Genomic DNA, 17,802 nt, shown 5'->3' on the forward strand with positions numbered 1-17,802 from the left:
AACTTACTACAAGATATTAAATATAGTTCCCTGTGCTATACAGTATAATCTTGTTTATCTGATTTATATATATTAGTTAGTATCTGCAAATCTCAAATTTCCAATTTATCCCTTCCTACCCCCTTGACCCTGGTAACTATAAATTTATTTTCTATGTCTGTGACTCTTTCTATTTTGTAAATAAGTTCATTTGTCTTTTTTTAGATTCCACATATGAGTGATATTATATGGTATTTTTCTTTTTCATTCTGTCTTACCACACTTAGAATGACAATCTCTAGGTCCATCCATGTTGCTGCAAATGGCATTATTTTATTCTTTTTATGGCTGAGTAGTATTCCATTGTATAAATATACCACAGCTTCTTTATCCAGTAATCTGTCGATGGCCATTAGGTTGTTTCCATGTCTTGGCTATTGTAAATAGTGTTGCTATGAACATTGGGGTGTGTATGTGTTTTCAAATTAGAGATTCCTCTGGATATATGCCCAGGAGTGGGATTGCTGGATCATATGTTAAGTCTGTTTTCAATCTTTTGAGGAATCTCCATACTGTTTTCCATATCGACTACACCAAACTACATTCCCTCCAACAGTGTAGGAGGGTTCCCTTTTCTCCACAGCCTCTCTAGCATTTATCATTTGTGGACTTTTGAATGATAGCCATTCTTACTGGTGTGAGGTGATACCTCATTGTAGTTTTGATTTGCATTTCTCTGATAATTAGCAATATTGAGCATTTTTTCATGTGCATATTGTCCATTTGAATGTCTTCATTGGAGAATTGCTTATTTAGGTCTTCTGCTCATTTTTGGACTGGGTTGTTTGTTTTTTTCTATTAAGTTGTATAATCTGTTTATATATTCTGGAAATTAAGCCCTTGTCAGTCTCATCTTTTGCAAATATTTTCTCCCATTCTGTAGATAGTTCTTTAGTTTTGTTCTTGGCTTCCTTTGCCGTGCAAAAGCTTATGAGTTTAATTAAGTCCCATTTGTTAATTTTTGCTCTTATTTCTATTGCCTGTGTAGAACCCCCTAGGAGAACATTGCTAAGATTTATGTGAGATAATGTTTTGCATGTGTTTTCTTAAGAGATTTATAGTGTCTTGTATTAGGTTTATAATGTCTTGTCTTATGTTTAAGTCTTTAAGCCATTTTGAGTTTATTTTTGTGTATGGTGTGACAGAGTATTCTATCTTCATTAATTTACCTGCAGCTGTCCGGTTATTCAACACAATTTGCTGAAGAGACTGTCTTTATTTCATTGTATGTTGTTACCTCCTTTGTCAAAGATTAAGTGACCAAAAGTTTGTGGGTTTAATTCTGGGTTCTCTATTCTGTTCCATTGATCCATATGTCTGTTTTTGTACCAATACCATGCTGTCTTGGTGACTGTAGCTGTGTACTATATCTGAAGTCTGGGAGGGTTATTCCTCCAGCCTCATTCTTTTTCTTCAGTAATGCTTTGGCAATTCTGGGTCTTTGTGATTCCATATAAATTTTAATATGATTTGTTCTAGTTCTGTGAAATATGTCCTGGGTAATTTGATAGGGATTGCATTAAATCTGTAGATCACCTTGGACAGTGTGACCATTTTAACAATATTGATTCTTCCAATCCAAGAGCATGGGATATGTTTCCATTTTTTTAAGTCTTCTTTAATTTCCTTAATGAATGTTTTGTAGTTCTCCATGTATAAGTTTTTCACCTCATTGGTTAGATTTATTCCTAGATATTTTATTACTTTGGGTATTATTTTAAAAAGGGTTGTTTCTTTACTTTCTTTTCCTGTTGATTCATCATTCATGTAAAGAAATGCAGTTGATTTTTGTACATTAATCTTGTCTCCAGCTACCTTGCTGAATTCTTTGATTAGTTCTAGTAGTTCTTGTGTGGAGGTTTTAGGGTTTTCTATATATGCTATCATGGCTTCTGAATATAGTGACAATTTTACCTGTTCTTTTCCAATTTGGATCTCTTATTTCTTTTTCTTGCCTGATTGTTGTGGCTAGGACTTGAAGACTATGTTGAATAAAACTGATGAGATTGGACAACCTTGTCTTCTCCTAGACTTTAGTGGGAAAATTTTCAGTTTTTCACCTTTGAGTACTATGCTGGCTGTAGGTTCATCATAAATAGCTTTTATTATGTTGAGATATGTTCCCTCTATTCCCACTTCAGTAAGGGTTTTTATCATAAATGGGAGTTGAATTTTATCAAATGCTTTTTCTGCATCTGTTGAGATGATCATGTGATTTTTTTAACTTTCTTTTGTTGATACGTTGTATCCCATTGATCAATTTGCATATGTTGGACCATACATGTGTCTCTGGGATGAATCCAACTTCATCATAGTGTACAATTGTTTTTATGTGTTCTTGCATTCTGTTTGCTAATTTTTTTTGAGAATTTTTGTATCTATGTTCATCAATGATATTGGCCTGTGATTTTCATTTTTGGTTATGTCTTTGTCTGGTTTTGGTATCAGGGTGATGGTGGCTTTATAGAATGAATTTGAATGTGTTTCCTCCTCTTCTGTCTTTTGGAAGAGTTTGAGAAGGATTCATACAAGTTCTTCTTTGTAAGTTTGGTAGAATTCCCCAATGAAGCCATATGGTCCTAGACTTTTGTTTGCAGGAAAGTTTTTTATTGATGATTCTATTTCAATTCTAGAGATCAGTCTGTTCAAATGATCTGTGTCTTCTTGATTTAGTTTTACTGGACTGTATATTCCTAGAAACTTGTCCATTTCATCTGTGTTGTCCATTTTATTGCCATATAGTTGTTCATAGTATTCTCTTCTGGTTTTTTATTTCTGTTTTTTTGGTTGCAATTTCTCATCTTTCATTTCTTGTTTTGTTTATTTGTGTCCTCTCTCTTTTCTTCTTTTTGAACCTGGCCAGAGGTTTGTCAATTTTGTTTACACTTTCAAAAAATCAGCTTTTGGTGTGATTGAGTTTTCTATTGTTTTTAAATCTCTATTTTATTTATTTTCTCCCTGATCTTTATAATTACTTCTTTCCTTCTGCTAACTTTAGGTGGTTTTTTTTGTTTCTCTTTTTCTAGTTCTTTTCGATTGTAGGTTAGGTTGTTTATTTGAGATTGTTGTTATTTGTTGAGGAAGGCCTGTATCACTATGAACTTCCCTCTTAGGACTGCTTTTGCTCTGTCCCATAGATTTGGTGTGATTGTGTTTTCATTGTCATTTGTCTCAAGGTATTCTTTAGTGTCCTGTTCAATTTCATCATTGACCCATTGGTTTTTTTGTAGCATGTTTAGTCTCCATGTAGTCTTTTTTTTTTTCTCCTCATTTATGTTTCTGTGGTTGATTTCTAGTTTCATGGCATTGTGGTCAGAAAAGATGCTTGAAATAATTTTTTCCTCTTAAGTTTGTTATGACTTGTTTTGTGTCTGAGTATGTGGTCTGTCTTAGATAATGTTCCATGCACACTTAAAAAGAATATATATTCTATTTTTTTTTTCTTTTTGGTTGTAATGTCCTGAAAATATCAATTAAGTGTAATATATGTGTCTTTAAATCTGATGTGAATCTCTTGTAGGCAGCATATAGATAGATCTTTTTAATAACTCATTCACCTACTCTATATCTTTTGATATAAAATATTTAGTACATTTACATTAAAATAATTATTGATAGACATGCACTTATTGCTATTTTGTTAATTGTTTTGCGTTTTTTTTTTTTTAGGTCTTCTCTGTTCCTGATCTTTTCTTTTTGTTTCTTCCCTTGTAGTTTGATGCATTCCTTTATTGTTTTGTTAGGATTTCTTTTTCATTATGTTTTTGAGTATCCATTGTATGTTTTTGGTTTGCATTTAGCATGATGTTCATATATATCAACCTGTATATAGCCATCTATTTTAGCTGATAATTGAAGGCATTCTCACTTGATCTTAGCCAAAAGGCCAAGAAGCGATTGAAGGCATTCTCAAAGCACTATATTTTTACTTCCCCACCGTAAATTTTATGTTTTTGATGTAATACTTTACATCTTTTTAGATTGTGCATCCCTTAGCTACTTACTGTAGGTATAGTTGGCTATACTACTTTTGTCTTTTAGCCTTCATAGTAGCTTTTTAAGTGACTGATCCATTGCCTTCACTGTATATTTGTCTTTACCACTGAGATTTTTTTCTTGCATAAGTTTTTTTATATCTAGTTGTAGCCTTTTCTTCTCCACTTAAAAAAGACTTTTAAACATTTCACGTAGTGGTAATGAAGTCCTAATATTTTGTTAGTCTGGGAAACTTATCTGTCCTTCAGTTCTGAATGATAATGTTGCTGCATAGAGTATTATAGGTTGTAAGTTTTTTTTTCCTTTCAGCACTTTAAATGTATCCTGCTCCTCTCTTCTGGTTTGTAAAGTTTTTGCATAGAAATCGACTGATAACCTTATGGGGTTTCTCTTGTATTTGATTAGTTGTTTTTATCTTAGTTCCTTTAAGATGCTCTCTTTATATTTTACTTTTGACATTTCAATTATAATACTTTCTGGTATGGATGTCTTGAATTCATCTTATTTGGGACACTCTGTGTTTCTTTTACTTGGATATTAGTTTCCTTCCCCATGTTAGGGAAATTTTCAGCCATTATTTCCTCAAATAAGTTTTCTGTCCCTTTCTCTCTCTCTCCTTCTTTCAGGATGCCTATAATGTGAATGTTAATATGCTTGATATTGCTCAAAAGCTCCCTTAAACTCTCATTATTTAAAAAAAAATCTTTTTCCTTTTTGCTGTTCCAAATTGGTGATTTCCCCTATTCTGTCTTCCCGATCATCCATTCTTTATCACCTAGTCTGCTGTTGATTCCTTCTAGTGTATTTTTAATTTCAGTTATTGTATTTTTCAATTCTGATTGGTTGTTACTTATTCTAAGTCTTTGTTGTTGTTCTCACTGAATTCTGCCATTCTTCTCCTTAGTTCAGTGAGCATTCTTATGACTATTTCTTTAAATCTTTATTTATCAGATAAATTCCTTATCTCAGTTTCATTAGGCTTTTTTTTTTTCTGGAGTTTTATTTTGTTTCATTTGGGATGGATTCCTCTGTCTCCTCATTTTATTTGACTTTGGGTTTTTGTTTTTATGAATTAGGTACCACAGCTACCTCTTCCTGGTCTTGAAGGGGTGGCTTTTGTAGGAGAGTTTCCCTTGTAGACTGCTTGCCTCAGGTGGCTTTGGCAGACTGGCTGGAGTGGGTGCAGACTGGGGACAGTTCATGTGGAGCGCTGTGCCAGAGGCCACCTTCGTCAGGTGGCTGAAGGAGGGGGTGCTCAAACAGTGGTACTTGCTAGTGCCTCTGACCCTGGAGAGGGCTCCAGCAGTTATATTTTCCCATTTGGCAAATGCTCTAGTTAGTAAATTGATTTCTTTACTATGCAGTCTAGGTGCTCTTTAAAGTGGTAATTTTTTTTTTCCTGTTTCCCAAAGTTGGTGAGTCTGTGCTTAGGCCCCTCAGCAATCTCTCTCCCTACTGCAGATTGCTACTTCAGGGGTGTTATTCCCATGGATATGATGTCTTTGTCTTTGTTACCCATTTCTATGTGGTCCTTCTATATTCAGGAGCTGTTGAATCAACCCTTAGGAATTGCTCTACATATAGGAATAGATTTGGTGTGTTGGTGGGAGGAGGTGAGGTCAGGGTCTCGCTGTCACCATCTTGGACCCCCCCCTCCTCCCAGGATGTGTAGTTTAATACTTATTTTTTGATCCAACTGTGTTGCTTAGATAGGCTCCAGCATGAATGAGTTCTGCTTGTCATAACTCTTTTCTCCTCTGAAATCTTCTTAACTAAGAAGTCTCTTAGAGATGATGTAGTCCTACCCTTCCCCATTCTCCATTTTACTAATAGGTCACCAGGGGCCTAGAGAGGAATAGACTCATACCTAGGGCCAGCAGGTCACTGTAGAGCCAGGCCTGGCATTCAGTTCACCAAGGACTTCTGGTTGAAGGCTCTCTGGATACCTGAAGAATTTAGTTTTATCCTTTTTCTACTTGGCTGGAAACTTCTCACAGAAGGAAGCTAACCCGTTGTTCTTCTGCCTACCTCCACAGCTCTGGGTAAACCAGGAGGATGGGGTGGAGGAAGGGCCCAGTGACGTTCAGAATGGGCACCTGGACCCCAACTCAGACTGCCTCTGTCTGGGCCGGCCACTCCAGAACCGGGATCAGATGCGGGCCAATGTCATCAATGAGATCATGAGCACTGAGCGTCATTACATCAAGCACCTCAAGGACATTTGTGAGGTAGGCCAAGCTATGATAATGTATATAGGGGCACTCAGGGTGGGGCACTTTCATGAAGAAATGACATCCCTCCTGGGCTCTACCTGTGACAGTCCCAGGATGTTAGAAAGAAGAACTAGACTGGCCTCATAGATTCTGTTTAATGGGTGGAACTGCTCCCTGGGGGTTTCTCAGTCTGTTTGTTTCTCCTGTTTTTGCTATCTACCTATCTGTCTATATAACTTTGATAATCATTCCTTTCTCTCTCTCTCTCTCTCTCTCTCTCCCTCTCTCTCATTCTCACTCTCTCACCCTCTCTACATCTCTCTCCATCTCTCCCTCTCTCCCTCTCAGTTCCTCCTTGAATATTTATCCGTATCCTCTTGGCTTCTGATCCATTTGCCACTACCCCATGTAAGGGCCTGTCATCATTATAGTAACACATATCTCCCTCCAAGCCAATGGTTCACAAATTTGAATGTGCACCAGAGTCCCTGGAAGAGCTTGTTAAACATGAAGATTCTGGCCCTCTTCAACCTCCCCAAAGTTGTGAATTCTCAGTCTGGAGTAAAGCACATGGATCCCTATGTTTTACAAGCATCTCTGGTAGTACTGATGCTGCTCGTCTTCTTTTTCCACATAGAGAACACTGGTTTTATGAGCAGAAAAGAACTTAGGAAGAGAAATCTACAGGGTTTAAATACTGTGAGGACAAGTCTTAGCCCCTTTACTGTGTCACTCTGCCCCCAGGAGCTATGACTCTGCATTCTCTAACTTTATCCCCTCCATCTCTCTGATCTGAGTGAGGATGAGAACCCCTTTCCTCACACTCTCTTGAGCTCAGTAGAGACAAGTCTGCATTTTCAAAGGACATTTTACTAAACAGTATGGGAAAGCCAATGAGAAATATAGAAAAGAATGTTTTAAAAAGGATTTTTAAAGGAAAAACACACTCACACGTACAGACTATAGTGTTCTCCTTGACCCAAGGAAAGCTCTACTTTGAATATTTGTATCCCCTTACTTCCAGATGAGGTTTCAGGTCCTACTTTCTGTTCTCCAGCCCTGCTGAGTAGGACCAGGGCCCACTGTAGAATCAGTAGTATAGCTCTAACATGTTTCAAAGTTCTTGTTTCTTTTTTTTTTAATTGAAGTGTAGTTGATTCAAAGTTCTTGTTTCTTTAGAGCAGTGCTGCCTTACATAGGACTTCCTGCAGTGATGAAAATATTCTGTATCTGCACTCTCCAGTACAGTAGCCACTGGCCAGCCATCTGTGGCTTTTGAGCACTTGAGATATGGCTAGTATGAGTGAGAAATGGAATTTTAAATTTTACTTAATTTTTATTTAAATAGCCACGTGTGACTAATAGCAACCACGTTGGACAGTGCAGCTCTGAAAAGATCAAGGCTAAGGACTTTGACCCTTAACTTTCTTCACTTAAACTCATTTCCTCACCCTTCCCAGGAAGATTAAAGGTTATCTCTTCCCCTTTCCCCAGGGTTGTAAGATAGGATGGAAAGAACAAAAAAGGGCTCAGGAGACATGGAGTGCTGGCTTTTATATCTTAACTTAGTTACTGATTAACTCTCTGGCCTTGAAGATGTCCCTTAACTCCTTTGACCTTCGATTTTCTGATTTGTCCAGTGGGCTTCATTTTACCAACTTCTTAAATTTATTGAGGAAATTAAGTAAACCTAATATTATAAATGTTTGGGAAAAGGTGATTTTCCTTTCCTGCCTTCCCTTTTCATCTGTTCACCTATCCATCCATGTCTCTCTTTTCTTTTTCTCTTCCTCCTACCTCCACACAAATAGTTGAATTTTTTTTTAATTACCTTGTTGAAAGTGTTATGTGGCATTGGGCATCAAACCACTGATATGTCATTCATTCAGCAAAAATTTAGTGAAATTCTACTTAATGCCAGGCCTTGGACATAGCTCCTACCCTCAAACTTTTCTGTCCGAGGCCAACAGCATCTGAATCACCTCAGAGCTTGTTAGAAATACAGAATCTTTAACTCCACGCCAGACCTGAGTTCAAATCTGCATTTTAACAAGGTTCACATTTAACTTACAATATATATTAAGGTTTGAGGAACACTTCTGTAAAATTATAGCTATCTTATAATGTCATAGAGTATGTAATATAAGTAAATACATTCTGTTCTTTATCTAGCAGCCAAAAGATGCTGTCAAGACCTAAGTCAAGTCATATCACTCCTCTGCTCAAAACTTTCCAATGGCTCACCATTCCTTTTTGAGTAAAAGTCAAAGTTCTCGTTATTACTCACAAAGCCCTGCATGAACAACACTTCCTTGTCTCTGTGACTTCATTTCTTGCTCCTTTCCCACCTGCTCTCACTACTTCAGCCACAGTAGCCTCTTGCTTTTTCTTAAAACTGCCTGGCATTTTCCCCCCTTACAGCCTTTTCACTGGCTTTCTGCTCTGCCTAGAGCCCTTCACCTTCAGATTTCTGCATGACTCTCTTCCTCACCTCCTTCAGGTCTTTACTCAGATATCATCTCCTTGAGACCTCCCCTGACCATTCTATTTAAAATTGTAAACTTGCACTATCCTGCTTTTTTTCCTCCATTACACTTACTGCTTTCTGACATATATTTTGTTCATATGTTTTGTTTATTGTCCTTCTCTCCTGCTAGAATGTAAATTCCATGAGGGACAGGGGTTTTTGCCTGTTGATTTACTGATATACCTTCAACACCTAGCACAGTACTTAGCACATGGTAGATGCTCAGTAAATATTGCTGAAAGTTAGAATTAAATATAAATGCTCATGTGCATGTACTACTTTGACAATGTATATTCACATATTATGCCATTTAATTTTCAGACAGGAAAAGGGTTGTTGTTATTCCTATTTTCTAGATCAGCAGATTGAGTTTCTAAGAGGCAAAACTGCTTTCCTAGAGTTCTCAGGCACTGGCCCATTGGGAGTCATCTAGTCTTAGATGGATTTTGTTCCCAACTCCCATCTTGGCTTCTTTCTACTGGGCATGGACTCAGGATAGCAATGCAGGTATTTATCTTTCCAAAAGAGGGAGTGCTATGTCCCTGCTTTAAGGAATTGCCCAATCCAGCCAACCCAAGCAAAGCTTTTGTTGGTGATCTTTGAATTCCATATTTCTTAATCATTCTTGGTGCTGAAGTTAAGGTTTAAATAGGAAATATCTCTTTGTCCCACCCTGCAACCACAGGTGTCAAAGGAACATTTAGAGCAAAAGAGAAATAGAGAAAGCTATGTCTAGCTTGGCTAGAAGACAGTATTTTAGCTTAGGGTTGTGTCACCTCTAAACCAAAAGCTGTGAGGAGCAATGTAGTTTATAAGAAAGAACACCAAGCTTAGAATTGGGAGTCCCAGGTTCAGGTCCCACCTTGGTCACTGACTGAGGAACTTCAGGTGAATCTTTTCCATCCTGGGCCTTGTTCCCCAACTCTAAAATGATCAGATTGGAAGATCTGCTCTTTAAGTGCTGTCTCAATCTTTCTTTGATTCTGTGAGATCTAGATATGCTCTTACTCGAGAAAGCTGTGGTAGTGATCCAGGTTACTTCTGCATTTTCTGCCGTTTCCTCCTTGGTACCCACGGAGCATGTCTTACTCAGGCATGCATGTAACATGGCATAATCTACTCTTTCTGTAGATTAGGTAGATCTCTAAATACTGTATTTAGTATGGAAAAAAGTCACTATATATTAGAAAATACTCATTCGTTCATTACACTTAAGTTACATTCCCCTCATTTTACAAATGAAGAAATAGGAAATAGAGTTATTTTTTATCAAAGTCATTCAGTGAGGCCAATAAGATAAAAATATTTTTCAATGAATTCTCTGAAAAGATGACATTCTTCTTACTAAATCCAAACAGTAAGGTAAAAGAGTCTTGGCTTAGTTCTAGGTATCCTTGACCAGTGATTGGTGGTATTACCTCTTGTAACCTTAGATCATATTGTGATCAGGGAAACTGAGACACAGGGCAAGCAAAGCTAAGTATGCCTTATAAAGTTGCCTTGTTTGCCTCTCAAAGGAAGATACTCTCAGTCATCTGATACCAGTGAAATAAATTCTGTCCTCAAATGCCTCCAGAAAAGCTGGACTAGCTTTCCTCAGTCCTTTGTATTAGTGTCTCATACCCTTTGCCATCAAGCAGTTCTTCTAGATCTAATCGAGTTTATAATGCTGCAGCTTCAAGTCATTTCCATTTGTTTAAGCCTGGGGTTTTCAAACTTATTAGCCATTTGGTTTTTCCTTTCTGTAAATTGCCTATCCTGATGCTTCCTAATTGTCTCTATATCTTGGTGTACACATATAAAAGAATAAATTGTATAAAACAGTAACTTTTTATAGCATACTAAATTAAAGGGATGAGGCAGCTCGTTGGCCTGAAGTAATGAGCTCGGGGGATTCTGGCTGCTCTAGGCCCTACCTATCCATGCCACCTGAATACTCCAGGCCCTGTTTGTATCCTTTGCCCATTTTCCTGTAGTTTCTCATATTTTTCTCTCTGATTTATAGGAATTCCTTGTGTATTCCAGATAGTAATCCCTTGTCAGTTCTCAGTGTTGGAAATATCTTCTTCCTATCATCCTCTTGTTCTTTAATGGTTTTATTTCATTTGAAGAAGGGATTTCCTGGCCCAAAAAGGGACAGAAGAAAAGAAATCCACCAGTTTAAACATTCTGCTTCTTAGTTACCTTTTGTCATCATTAGCATGAGAAAAGCTAGTCATTTTGCAGTTATTCAACATATATTTGTTTAGCAGAAACTATATGCGAGGTATTGTGTCAAACTCTACAGATATAGCTGTGAACAGGGCAACCATGGACATCATTCCCTAATTTTCTTAAAATGATTCTCAAGATGTTTATCAGGTATCCTGTCAGTCCTCAGGCTTCAAGGCAAAACAATATATGGTATCTCTAGAAAGTCAGAGCTGAATGGGGCCCTGGAAATATTTTCTGATATATGCATTTTAGAGACAGAGACACTGAGGTACAGACTTGTGAGAGCCTTTCCCAAAAGATTTTCTCAAACCCTAGGTGATCCAGAAGCTCTTTGATCCATCTTACTTCCCTGTGGTCTTTGGGATTTTCCCTGGAGGTCATGGCTATGGTTTGTATCCCATATCAAGGCACTAATTCTAGCTAAATGCACTAGATCTAGACTGCTAGATCAACCTTTGTGGGTTTAGAAAAATAGTGAAATAAATAGGCAACCTCCCTTGACTGTTACCATGACAATGCCAGGGCCAGTTAATGCCGATTGTGATTGAATGGATAACTCCCACAGTACTCTTAGCTACTGTGTGACCTGCCTTTCCACTTATGCCCACTTTACTTCTAGGAAAGGTGAGGCTGTCAGAAACTACCTCTGTTCAATCAGTTCATACCTACTGCCATATCATCCTATTCTCTCTTACCATTCAGATGGGTTGAGAAGGGTGTTCAAAGCATGGGTGACGGTAAGAGCCATAGACCCCTTCTGCTCCCTTCTCCCTTTGACAGGCCTTCAGAGGTCCCCTGAGTCTTCTCTTCTCCAGGACAAACGGCCATGGCTCCTTCCATTCTTCATGGTGTTGCTTTTCAGGGCCTTCTCTACTCTGCTTACTCCCCTCTGGCTCTGTATCCTTTTCTCCATATTCCTCTGAAAACAGGACTCAGAATTGAATGCTGCTCTCCTGCAGTGCTGTTATTACCTTCTTATTACTTCTCTCATTCCACCCTTTTAATCTGTTTCTTCTTTATCCCTAATGTAAAATGATGTTAGGGTTTTTGGCAGACATATTCCATTGCCAACTAATCTTAACTTTATATGCCCTTAAAAATGAGTGAATGAAGAAGAAAAAAACATCGACTGACCCCTAATCCAAACCTCTATTCATTATTGCTGTGGAAAATTTGATATAGTTACTAAGTCAGCCAAAGGAAGGGAATGAAAAATAAAAGTAAGATTCCAGGGAAATAGTCATCTCTCCTGACTTCTCAGAAGCCTAGGCAATTGTGTGGTAGGGGGTAAGGGTGACATTTTGTGGTTTTCTGGCTACTCTCATATATTCTTATGTCCCATTTCTTATTTCCTTGATAAGGATACTTTCTATTTATTATTTGTAATCCCTTCAGCAAGTCATGTTCACTAGGGCTGGAGATTTTGAGAAGACATTGGATTCTCCCCCTTTCCTTGATAATATTGTCTTCAAGGCAGCCTTCTTGGTGCTGTATTTTCTTTACATCCTTTGTCAAAGACTTTTTCTCTTATTTTTAATCATAAAAACATAGTGACACCATTTTGTATTCTGCTTTTTAACATTATATCATAAATACTTCTCTATGTTTCTAGACAGTCTTCCTAAATATTTTAATGGCTATGTAATACTCCATTGAGCTAAACTGTACCATGATATTTATAATCTAGCATTACCTTTAAAGAAAAACAGTTGACAAAACACTCTAGGGCCCCACCATCGTATGGGTAGTTACATTCCTCCTAATACAGAGTTTAATGTTCCCTTGCTACAACACACATAATGTAATAAGAACAAAATGATGTCCTTGACAGACAATGAATAGCATATTTGGGGAATTAGGAAGCTGTACTGACATCTCTATCTGTTCCTTCTTTTCCAGACCCCACTTTTTTCTTCTTTTCCATTTCTGTTGCATTCCATACTGATGTTGAGATCTAGCATCTTTGCTGCACTTTAGGGAGTTGATGGTAATTTGTCACTTCCCTGAGACCTTTCAAATGGGAGCACTGAACAAAACTATTAAGTATTTCCTGAACTGATTTCTCAGATAAATGAGCTGTCCATGCTGGCTTCTTCTGTCCCTGAATGTGGTCACTCACTAATACTTACTAATACTTACCCAGAAGTGACATGCTGATACAATGTTATTACCAGTTTTTTCCAGTTGTTCTCACAGGCCTACCTTAGGGTGAAAAAGTGGGAGCTGGGGTGAGGATGTCTCTGTCCCCTTGTCTAATGTCAACATGGAAAAATTCCTGCTAGATGATTTGCCCACTTCTTTCCCTGATCCACTGTATCTAAGACATTTCCAAAAGTGATAGAGTAAGAAAGAGAGAGTCAGGGAAAGAGGGGAGAGAGGCAAAGGTAAGCAAACCCTAGGAGTTACATATTAGGCAGAGAGAAACCTTCAAGAGTTTACCACCTCTCCCTCTACAAGTGAAAGAAAGCTTTCTAGGGAAGCAGAATTTGGGAAACAACTTCAGTAAAGAGAGTGGAGCTAAAAGAGTATTCTGGGAATAGAGAGTATCTTCCTCTTGGTCAGAAATGGATATGAATGAATATGGGACATCTTGAGCATGGCAGTCAATGAGGGCGGCAACCATTAGTTAAATGTTAATACAAGCACAGAGTATTAATTTGCAAACTGTTGAAAGACATTCATTAATGGCTGAATTGGAGCATAAGAAGAGATAAGGGAAGTGAGATTTTGGTAGGGGTTGGTAAAGGGTACTCAAGCCAGGGATGAGGATCTTCCTGAGGTATGCCTAGATGACCTCATTGGAAGCTGTGTTAGGGGAGACAGATGGAGTTAGACAAGATCATAACTGGCTAGTAGGTCACCATAACTCTCCTCATTAGTGGCTTAACAGGTGTTATAAACATTGCATTTAGCTTTTAGATGAAAGCAAGTGACCATAATTCATTCTCACCGAGAAAATTTTCACATGCTAATGATTTCTAATAAGGACAGTGGCCATTAGTTAAAAATCTACACCGTTAGTTTCAGAATGGAAAACCTTGTTTGTTTGTTTGTTTGCCCTGACTTACAACGTGTCCTGAGTCTGGTTGTGTTATCCTCGGTGCTCTCTTATCAGACCAAGAATCTCTCTCATTGATTCTTCCCTTTCATCTGTACCTAGCTGTATTAATTCATCTGTTTATTCACGTGTGTCCTAAACACTTACCCTGTTAAAAAACACCCTGCATGGGCACTTATGGGCTTGTTGGCCGAGCTTATCCAAATGATTTCTCCTGGCCGCCTACCTTAGATAGCTAAGACATTCACTTTAAAGAATGATTTGGTTTTGTCAATTCCTGTTCCTTTTGGGGATGTTTTCCTGCAAGACCTTTTAGATTGATCCTATAAGAAATAGAACTTTAGATTTGTGAATCAATCCAGCTAAACCAATAACTACTAAAGCAAGTGAAAATATCCTTGCTTAACTACCTTCTGAAAAAAGTTCCCTATGACTTTAGGGTTCTTGTCATTAGAGAATGGTAGGCAAAGCCCTATGGTCTGGAGTCTTTGCACTCTGAAGACCTTTACTTGAAATTCAGCTTTCCTAATTACTCGCTGGTGGAGTGACTTCCTTCTCTAAATCCCAATTTCCTCATATGACAAATGGAAATGATTATTTCCTGTCTACTTCATGGAACTGAAATAAGGTTCCCAAGTACTTAGGAGGTGGTGAAGCCCTAAAGGAGTTGAGGACATCCTCAGCCTGGGCTTTTACTTTGTCTGCAGGGATACCTGAAGCAATGCCGAAAGAGAAGGGACATGTTCAGCGATGAGCAACTGAAGGTGATCTTTGGGAACATTGAAGATATCTACAGGTTTCAGATGGGCTTCGTAAGAGACCTGGAGAAACAGTACAACAATGATGACCCCCACCTCAGCGAGATAGGACCCTGCTTCCTGGAGCACGTAAGCATCTTCCCCTTTGGGGAGTTTTGAGAGAGGTTTGGAAGCTATAGAAGGAGTATCTGAACTATCTGGTTCTGCTCAGCTGCTTTGTCCTATGGTAGGGGATGGATTCCTCTCTGACTCTGATGTTGACCCCCTTGCTAGAGTATGAAGACTTAGGAAGTACTGTGATTTGGCCTAGAACTCTTTTTCTTTACTGTTTCCCTCCCTTTGTTCTCGCCTTCAGACAGTTACCAGTAGAATTTTTCTTCAGCTTCTCTTTTCTGTTCCTGTTGGGTTTATTTTCCGTGGGATCCTGTGTTTTAGGAGGGACTCTGACATAGTCACATGTTCCAAGAATGTGAGAAATAGGAGGGACCACGGTCAATATGAAAGTGGGTCCCTGCAAGGCATTTAGGCGAGAGCACTAGAGTAGAGGAAGTGACAAGTGTAGGAAAAGGAGCCACATGATTTAGAGGAAGGAGAACTAGGAAACAGGGAAGTGAGGATACAAGTCCTATTGTATTTACTGTCTGTGTAACTTTGAATAAGTTCCTTACTTTAGGGCTTCTTCACATGGAATATAAGATTTCACTGTATATCTCTGTGATTCTCTAACATCTTTTGAGTCTCATTCACAGGTGACCTAGTTGTTTTGGTGATTCTTCTCCCCCTTTTTTTATAAAGTATTTATTGTTAAAGTGGTAATACTTGTACATGGTATAAAATTTAAATGACACATGAAAGTGTACCGCTAAAAGTAAGCCTTCTTACAAATTCTCCTGCTTTGATTATGGGAATGTGTATTGGGGGGATATCCCTAAGGCCCCCACTATGTTCAGTGGTTTGCTAGAAGAAGTCCCAGGACTCAGCATATAGTTATACTCGTGGTTATGATTTATTACTACTAAAAGATACAAAGCAAAATCAGGAAAAGGAAAGGCACATGGGGTAAAGTCTGAAGAAATTAGGTGTGAATTTCCAAGAGTCTTCTCCCAGTAGAGTCACACAGGATGCACTTAATTCCTCTTGCAATGAGTTGTGACAACACGTGAAATGTTGTCTACCAGGGAAACTTACTAGGGACTCAGTGCCCCAAATTTTATAGGGGGCTGGTCATGTTGGCATCCTCTGCCTAGCATGTACCAAAATTACAGACCCCCAGAAGGAAGGCAGGTATTCAGAATGACCCTCATTGTTTATAGAAACAGTTTAGGCACAGCAAGTCGCTTTTGTCAGGGAATGGTGAGAACCCTCTTGAGATCCAAGTTCCAAGATGCCAGCCAAGGGCCAACCTTTCAAGCAGGCCTTTCTAGGGATAGCAGTCTCAGGCCTGATATGTTAACTCTTTTTTTCTACACAGTATTAAACTGGTTCAGCCATTCCAGAAAGCACTCAGGTAGTTTTTTTGTTTGTTTGTTTTTTGTTTCTGTTTGTTTTTTGTTTTTTTGTTTTTATCAAAGTTAAGCATGTTTGTGACTTTTTGGTTCTACTCCTGAATATGTGAATATATATTCTAGAGAAATTGTCATAGAGGTCCACAAGGGAATATTTACAAGACTTTTGATTGCATGGCAGTATTATGTGTGGTAGAGAACAATTAGAAACAACTTAGGTATTTATCACCAGGGCATGAATGAGAAACATATGGGAGATGCTTACTCAGTGGAGGGTATTACATATCAAGAAGCAACAGACTAGATGTATGTCCCCTATAGCAGTGTGTAATGTAAATATGTAAATATGTAAATATGTAAATATCATAAACATAGTGTTGAGTGGGGAAAGTAGCATATGGAATAGTGGTTCTCAATTGGAGTCTGCCCTGGGCCATGTAAGGTGTTTAACAACATTCCTGGTCTCTACCTACTGGAGGCCAGTAGCAACACCCCTACTTACGACAACCAAAAATGCCTCTAGACATTGTCAAATGTCCCTTTAGATACAAAAAGAACCACTAATCTATTGAAATGATCATATGCTTTTACTCTCTAATCTGTTAATGTGGTGAATTTGGATTGAGTAATTTTCATATGTTAAGTGAACATTGTATTGCTGGGATAAACCCTACCTAATCATGGTATACTATCCTTATTTCTGTATTGGTTTGCCTTTTTTTAAAAAATAGATTATTTACCCTTTTATTATTCAGGTCTAGGATTTTATTTTTTATCAGCTTTGTTTTGGTATAATTTACCTAAATTTATAAGACTCACCGAGTATCTACTTCGATGGGTTTTAACAAATACATATAGTCAGGTAACTACCATCATGATCAAGATAAAGAACACTTCTGTCACTTCATCAATTTCTGGTGTACAGCATAATGCTTCATTCATATAGGAACATACGTACATTCATTTTCATATTCCCTTTCACTGTAAGTTACTACAAGTTATTGAATATAGTTCCCTGTGCTATACAATATAACCTTGTTCATATAGTTTTTTATATATTAGTTAGTATCTGCAAATCTCAAACTCCCAATTTATCTTTTCCCACCCCCTTCCCCCCAGGGAACCATAAGTTTGTTTGCTATATCTGTGATTCTGTTTCTGTTTTGTAAATAAATTCGTTTGTCTTTTTATTTATTTATTTTTTAAGATTCCACATATAAGTGATATCATATGGTATTTTTCTTTCCCTTTTTGGCTACTTCACTTAGAATGACATTCTCCAGGTCTATCCATGTTGCTGCAAATGGCATTATTTTATTATTTTTTATGGCTGAGTAGTATTCCATTGTGTAAATATACCACTACTTCTTTATGCAGTCATCTGTCAGTGGAAATTTACATTGTTTCCATATCTTGGCTATTGTAAATAGTGCTGCTATGAACATTGGGGTGCATGTGTCTTTTGAATTAAGGTTCCCTCTGGATATATGCC

At 37.9% G+C, this 17,802-nt stretch overlaps 1 protein-coding gene across 23 annotated transcripts in view; it reads left to right on the top strand.

Annotated features, from left to right (window-relative positions):
* ARHGEF9 (Cdc42 guanine nucleotide exchange factor 9) overlaps positions 1-17,802 on the top strand; it is a 410,653-nt gene that overhangs the window by 322,065 nt on the left and 70,786 nt on the right. For 22 of the 23 annotated variants that reach the window (XM_074359744.1, XM_074359745.1, XM_074359746.1 and 19 more), the window contains 2 exons: positions 6,072-6,263; positions 14,755-14,934. In XM_074359744.1, coding sequence (XP_074215845.1) covers positions 6,072-6,263; positions 14,755-14,934 — 372 coding nt within the window. The remainder of the gene's footprint in view (positions 1-6,071; positions 6,264-14,754; positions 14,935-17,802) is intronic. The other variant, XM_074359748.1, reaches the window with a different exon arrangement.

The sequence above is a fragment of the Camelus bactrianus genome, chromosome X, assembly GCF_048773025.1.
Source record: "Camelus bactrianus isolate YW-2024 breed Bactrian camel chromosome X, ASM4877302v1, whole genome shotgun sequence".
In the NCBI taxonomy this organism is placed as follows: domain Eukaryota; kingdom Metazoa; phylum Chordata; class Mammalia; order Artiodactyla; family Camelidae; genus Camelus; species Camelus bactrianus.